Genomic DNA, 7,473 nt, shown 5'->3' on the forward strand with positions numbered 1-7,473 from the left:
TAAGAGGCCAGAGTTTCTGCAGAGGTTTTGTCATAGGGGTTGACTGTGAATAAGGAACAAAGTCCTGAGCACAAACTGAACTGCATTCTGAATCACAAAAGGAGTAAGCTACAGGTGTGCTGTGCTTGCTAAAAGCATGAGGGGATGTGTGTAGGGATGAGCTCAGTTTTGAACTGTTACAAGGAACACCTCCAGGAGAAAGTATCAATTCAGTTGTGACCTTCTCCGTCAAAGTATCTTCCTGTATTAAAGAATTACATGATTTATTTAAGAATTCCACAGGTTTTGCTACCTCTCTTACACTTGCATCAAAGAGATCAGCAGAAGCATTGTAGCTGCCTTCAGCAGAGATGATGTTCCACTGCAGCTCTTTCTTCCTCCCAACACTTTTGAAGGTATTATCTGACAGTTCTGTCAATGGTTTTAATTCTCTCTTATATTTCCTTCTTGCCTTGTTGGGAGTTGGTGGATCAGAGACCCAGGCCCCTGTAAGATCTGTTTTTTGGCTTGTTACAGAATAATTTTCTTTATTTTCACAACCGGCTAAACAGCTTTCATGTGCAGAATGCACACAGGTGGCTGTCTTGCTCTTATTTAAACAGGAGGTTTCTCCATGCAGCCTAATAAAAGACCAAGATGAATTTGCAGGGTCACTATTTGCTTCTTTGGACTGCACACATATGCTCTGAGAAACAGAAGGCTCTGGTGTAACTGGCAAGGATGCCCCACATTCCTTGAGCGTTGAAGATAAATCACTAGGGGAAGACTCACATTGTGACACATCACTCAGAGGGTCTGCATTTGACTGAAGACAAGCAAACACTGTGTTCTCTGAACTATTGCTCTCTGCTGGCAGCGAGAGCCTCCCTGAGACACTGGCTGCAGGCAAATCAGGCGGGGCTTGCCTGGGATGCGATTCGTTAGGATTTACACCCAACTTGCTGCTTTCAAGATGCACACATTTGCCTGCATCAAGGCCGGGTGATGCTACAACACTCCTGCCCTCCTCTATTCTGGCTAACAATTGATTCAGGCTTTCTGAGAATGGGAGTTCTTCCCAAAGCATAGAGTCCATCTGAGACACTCCAGCTACATTTACGTGATTAGGAGCTGAGGCATCTCTCTTGCAAACAAGGGAGTTGTGGGATTTTTCTGGGTAACAATAATTTATACTATTAATTTTTGGGTATATGTTTTTTATCTCAGATTCCAAGGGATGTTGTAACAACTTAGAAGTGTTTCCATGTGAACATTCGCTGCTTGAAGAGGATGCTCTGTCCAATTTATCAGTTGCAGAGGTACCGTCAGTCTGACTAAGCTGTGAACTCAATTCATTACCCTTCTCTTTATCCCCTTCCTTCACAGATGAGATGAGAAACTGTGAGTCCCAAAGAGTTTGATTGTTGAGGCTTACACTACCCAATTCTGCAGAGACAGGCCTCTCCTCTTGTTCATGCTGTTCACTCACCAGCTTTCCCACTTCCAGAGTGGGAAAGTCTTCCGCTGTTACCCAAGCAACAGATGAAGTCAGACTGAAGGACTGCTGCCAGCACCCTAAAAAACTTTCCCTGCCACTAGACTGAACAAAACAGGAGCTCCTGCTCAGGCTAGACAAGCTGCTGAGCTCACTGAGAGGTTCATCTATGGGAGTTGGTGACGCATCAGGTAAATATGAGCTGTTATTACAGCTACTGAATTTTGCCGACTGCAGGAGACGATCTAAGTAGCTGATAACAGTAAAGCCAGTAACAGCAGCATTTGGCAGGAAGATCTGGCAAGCTACAAGGTTTTTCATACTTCTATTAATTCTGGAACGCTTCTGCAGGATGCTGCTGGCAGCAGAATGCCCTCCATCTTCCCTTGTACAACCCTGGGGGGGGAAGAAAACAAAAAAACAACCAACTTAGAGAAAAAAAAAATTAACACGTCTTCTAAGTCAGGCGTAAATTTAGGACTCACTTTTTGTCAGGATCTGCAAGGAAGAGAATACAAAACAGTCTGTCACACAAGGCAGTCCCTGGGAAATAAGCCCTGGCAAGGGCTATAAAGGACATCACAGTGAGAGGTTCTTTGCTTGTTGCAATTACAGAGTTTTGGAGCTGGAAAAACAACCAAGAACTCTGAGAAAGGACTTCACAGAAAATTTCTTCCTCCCTTTAGGGCACTGGATGCTTCCGGGCTTCCTCTGGAGCAGTTCAGTGCGAATGGCTGGCAGCCTAAGGCCAGTGCTTCTCTTTCATCCAGGAGGCACTGGGCAGCACTTGAAGCAAAGCACTCTGGTACCAGCTACTTGACTTGGCAGCTCAGCTACCAAAGCCAGCACAGTACTTTCTGTGCACTACATCTGTGAAAGGGAAATAAGCTACAACTGTTATCTGCTCAGATTTTTTTTAGAGAGCAGTGTTTCAAAGGAGCTTCAATTGCAATTCTTTATAAAACCTGCTTCTCTCTACATAGAAATTACAGGTGAAAAATGATGTTAAATGGAGAGGGAATTAGCTAATATTTTAAGAAGCGGATAAACCCTTTCTCACCTACCCCTTAAGGTCTGGCAAAGCCAGAGTGGCCAAAAAGCAGATATAGTTATCTCCAACAACCCTCCTCCTCCCTGAGTCTTTGCAAGGGTTGAGGCTGAAGACTGTTAGCCAAGGACAACACCCTTCTAAGTAAGTCTTTAAAAAGTGTGTAATGCTGATTCTGAGGAGGGTACAACTGTATACACAGCTGAACACAACTATACAGAAATGTCTACAGCCAAGGGCTGAACAAAGAGTCTTTGAATGTATGTTCAGCCCTTGTGTGTGCAGGAGCAGCCACAAGGCTGGTGATATCTAGGATTAGTTATCCTTGTCAAGGCATCAGGCCCACAGACCTGGTCAAAGGTTCCAGGTAAGTAAAGTTAATCCATTAAGTCCTCCACGTTCCATTACTTAAGATGCTGTACATCAGGAAAAATCTCAGTTCAGATACAAACCTCATCGTACCTATGGGAGAGGCAAAACACCTGCCAGGTAGGGTTTAGTTCACAGATTTCATAATATGAAAGACTCACATAAGCACCACTTGAAGAGAACCTTGAAGACTGTTTGTATAGAAATATTGCTAAGAACTAATATTTAAAAGTGTGTTAAGCACATAAAAGAGCCACCAATGCAGATATTGAACAGCTGTACTTAAACAACATTTAAGAGCATTTTGAAAATGCTCTTAAATCCAGAAATATTAAAATGCTACAAGGGTTATGTGCTTCTCGTTACATTTCAGACTGGAGAGGAGACTACACAGCATGGGAAAGGTAGGGCAGTGCTTGGAAAGAGAGTCTGTTTCTTGCTCCAACCGTACATGGTTTTTTTACAGACTCCAAGCTGTTACTGACATGCACAGGAGCTGGCATTGCTCAGGCTCTCCGAAAAGCACCCTGACAATCTGTTAAGATGACTACTGCCATTCAAGATGATTTTTGGATATGACTCATTTAAAAAAACCCACAGGAGTCTTGGGGGAAAGAAGCAGAATCCTTCTCAGGTCCCAGCCTTAAATTTTCTCAAATTTCCAAAAAATGTTGTACATGAAGCTTTGATAGCTCAGTCTATACCCCTAACTGGCTATAAAAACTCACTAAAAGGCCATGATGTGGATTAAAAGTTACCTTCACTCCAAATATGAACCTTTTTCCAATGAAACAGATTTCCACTGCTTGAACTAACGCTCTTGTAGATGACTCTGTGTTTGTTTCTCCTGACAGCTGATTGAAGTCTTGAATATACCTTGAATAAAAACATACAGAAGTATTGGACCAACAGAGGAAGCCTTACATAGCATTTTAGCTGTAGTACAGTGCTAATGAGGACACATGTTAAGGAAAAGATTTTGTGGTAGCTTCAACTAAACATAGAATGAAAGCAGTAAACCATGAACCTATAAATTCAATTCTTTAGTTCACCTAATTTGTTAGTGAGATAAAGTAAACAAAACAACCACTCTGAACAGGTTTAATACACACACAACTTTCAGGCGTTCCCCACGTGGTTGTGATTTTTCTGCCAAACCCAGTGACTGTACAATGATGTCAATATGCTCCTATTCCTTACACATCCTTCCTGCCCAGGCCTTTACAGCACAGTAGTATCCACGTGAGACATGGAAATAACTGCTTTTCATGGCTGACAGCAGTACAGCAATGTAGGGCAGAAGGCCTGTCATGACCAGGTTATTAATGCTGCTAATATGGCATTAAAAACGATTCATCTTTGAGCCAGTGATAACACAAGGCATTGGAAAATTATAGACTAGAGAAAGAAGCAGGGAATCTATCTGAATATCCCATCCTGGCAGTTTCACATTTCAGAAAATCTGAAGCCTATAATGTGGGTGGTCAGGCTCTGAGGACTGACAGAACTTTCTCAGAAATCCCTTCTTTCTTCAGGAAAATTTGGTCATATTGAAAAAAATCACAAGGTGCATTCAAACTGTTAAAAAAGAAAACTCAGAGGCTCTATCTGGAAAAGCCAACTTACTTACACAAAGGAAATTCAATCATCTCCAAAAAAAAAAGGAGAAAGGATATGAGGAAGAAGCCAAACCAACCAACCAGTGAAGCTCACTTAACAGGTAGTAGCTGCCTTCAACAGACAAGTGGAGCATTTCTTCTACTACCTAGAAGTAATCCATCTCAAAGCATCAAGATTTCAAGAAGAAACAAATTTTGGCATTTTCTCAAGGTGAGGGGTACCAAGGAAATGCTGGAAGGAAGCACTTTAGCAGTTACTTCCCACTCATCTTCCAACCATCTAGGCTCATTTCAGTTTTTTAGGCTGAGTAAACAGCAGCAGCTATATGGTCAGACAATCTATTCCTTACCTCTGCAAATTTTCTGCAGTGACCCCAAAGAATGGATCTAAGCAACTTCCAAAAACAGTGATGTCAAACAAATCATTAGTGTCAGCAATCTTTAGGGACAATCTGTATCTGTAGCTTGCATCTTTAGCTTCACCTGTGCAGCCACATTTTAGACAGTTGAAGCTGAAAAAAGACAGAAAAAGGACAAGAAACATTGAATACAAAGCTTCTGTTAATCACTGCTGAGGTAAGAACTTATCTGCAGTCATAAGTATTACTACCATAATTACTACCAAATATTCCATAAAAAACTGTAAGATCTTTTTCTTATTCTTTATTCCTTGAGGCATTAATCTTACCAAAGGCTCAAAGCAAGATGTGTATATTATGACAATGCCTCTGGCTCCTTTTACTGATTTATTAAATGCTAGCCTGTTGTGAAATTGAAGGGACAGTGGGCTTTGAGAGATGGTTCGGGTGCAAGTTTGAATTCCCTGCACCCATTTTTTTCACGTTTCATTCTGGTTTGGGATTTTTCTTCCTGCAGCTTGAGTACAAATACCTAGGTTCAAGAAAATAATCAGGAAAAAGCACTGTTATCTTGTAGTTCAGCATTTGAAACAACAGATATCCTTGTTTTACAAAGTCAGCTCCTTCCATTTAGTGCTGACATTCATTGATTTACTGTTCTTCTGTGTGTCAGAGATTTCACCCACCACTGCAATTAAAAAGGAAAGCTCATGCATTTCTGGACATGCACTCACTGAAGAGTCATACAGGACTTCCAGGTGTGCCACACATGTAGAATGAGATGAAAAAAAATAAAATCAGGGTTTGATCTGGAGGGGCTTTCAGACAATGTCTTCCAACTTAGGAATAGCACTGAGGGACTGGGTGGACCGCAGGGGATGCACTTGGAAGCTCTAACACACATCATTTGTTCTGCTAAACCATTTATTGCTATTGCATAACACTGAACACAAGAGAACTCTCGATGCATAATGACCTCCAAGCTGCTCCTGGAATACAGAGATCTAAACCGGCATAAGTAACATAAGATCTGAAATTAACACTTATTTCTACAGTGGCTGCATTTTCACTGTTTTGTTTTGTGTTCAGCTAACAGAGATCCCAAGTGAATGGAAATCAGTAAATGATCCCCAAAACAGGACGTACCTCCTGGAATCCAGGATCAGCCTAGAAAAGCAGTTTTGACAGGCAGGATAGGTGAAGCAGGAATTCTGGATGGAAATCACAGAGGCAGCCAAGAGTCCCTGCACACTATTCATGTGCTCACCGCATCACCTGAAACGAGTAAGTCGAAATGGTTCAAAGAGTTCTCATTCCATGAGATGTTAATATTAACTGCTTTCAGTTGGGTTATTTTAACATTTTGAACAGCAGTCTTCAGGAAATGATGGTCTCTGTTTGAAAATAGAAATTCTATTAATTAACTCTTTAAAAAGGAAAAAAAAAGGATGAAGTTATACAATAAGAAGGAAGTGTTCCTGCCATTTGCACACCATTGCAGACAGATCATGCAAATTCTCACTTGCATTTACGGAATCTTTATTAGAATTATTCTTGGGTGCAGCACTACAGCAAATTGCTTTCTGATTCTTTTCCTTAATTTAGAGTGAAGTCAACACGGGGTTAAAAACTGAAATGATTCTGCACTTGTAATTCTGCAAATGCTTCAACATCAATGACTTGCAAAGGATACTCAGAAAATCTCGAAGAAGGCTCACAATAGCAACTATATTCCTCTTATATCATGCTCTTTGAGCTAAAGAGGCGGCTCCAGGTGTTTACTGCTGATTTCAACAGAGGCTGTATGGATTTGACAAATAAATGATGAACTAAACATTTAAATAAATAGGAATGAATTAATTTTTATTCAGTATTACTTTCCTGCAGATTTATTTTGGCTTTATTATACTACACTGCCCAAAACATCAAGTTTTAGGAAACTTCCCCTATTTTAGATAGACAACTTTTTTCTCAGCAGATGTTAGAAACAAGTAGCCAACAATCATAGAATCCTAGAGTGGTCTGGGTTGGAAGGGACCTTAAATATCACCTAGTTCCAGCCCTCCTTCCATGGGCAGGGACACCTTCCCCTAGACCAAGCTGCTTGGAGCCTCAGCCAATACCTCAAATCACAGAGTTCCAACTTAAATGACCAAAATGTTCTCTACAGCTGAATTAAATGACTCCTTAAAAGTCCATACTTGCAAAAGCTCTTTTATCATGGTCATAGCTAAATATAAATCTCTCTTCACTATAAGCTGCAGAATAAATTCAGAATAGGAAGTGAATTCCATATCTTTATCCCAAAGCTCTCTCAAAGGGGCAAAAGACCAAACAGACAAAGGAGACTCAAGTCTCCTTTTTTTTTTTTTTTCAGGTTTTATAGGTTAAAACCGCCCCACACTCAGTAATCAACAATTACGTTTTGTTACACTTACAGGCTATTATTCCTTTGCCCTTTGGGACACCTTTCTCAGCATTTTGGTAAAAACAAGATCTGTAGCAGTGAGTACTAGAAAAATGTGAGTGACTAAATTCATTACTCTGAGTAGTTCATATGTTAAAAAAAAAATCCCAATATTTTCCACATCTGGAAAAGAGAGG

General features: G+C 40.7%; 1 protein-coding gene across 1 annotated transcript in view; it reads right to left on the reverse strand.

The window, feature by feature from the left end:
* Positions 1 to 7,473, reverse strand: part of DDIAS (DNA damage induced apoptosis suppressor) — a 9,423-nt gene that overhangs the window by 1,177 nt on the left and 773 nt on the right. Inside the window, exons 2-5 of the mRNA XM_008634929.2 lie at positions 6,016 to 6,144; positions 4,861 to 5,022; positions 3,650 to 3,767; positions 3 to 1,870 (exon numbers count right to left, since the gene is read on the reverse strand). Coding sequence (XP_008633151.1) covers positions 3 to 1,870; positions 3,650 to 3,767; positions 4,861 to 5,022; positions 6,016 to 6,128 — 2,261 coding nt within the window. The 5' untranslated portion in view covers positions 6,129 to 6,144. The remainder of the gene's footprint in view (positions 1 to 2; positions 1,871 to 3,649; positions 3,768 to 4,860; positions 5,023 to 6,015; positions 6,145 to 7,473) is intronic.

This window comes from Corvus brachyrhynchos, unplaced genomic scaffold (assembly GCF_000691975.1).
Source record: "Corvus brachyrhynchos isolate BGI_N302 unplaced genomic scaffold, ASM69197v1 scaffold44, whole genome shotgun sequence".
Lineage (NCBI taxonomy): Eukaryota > Metazoa > Chordata > Aves > Passeriformes > Corvidae > Corvus > Corvus brachyrhynchos.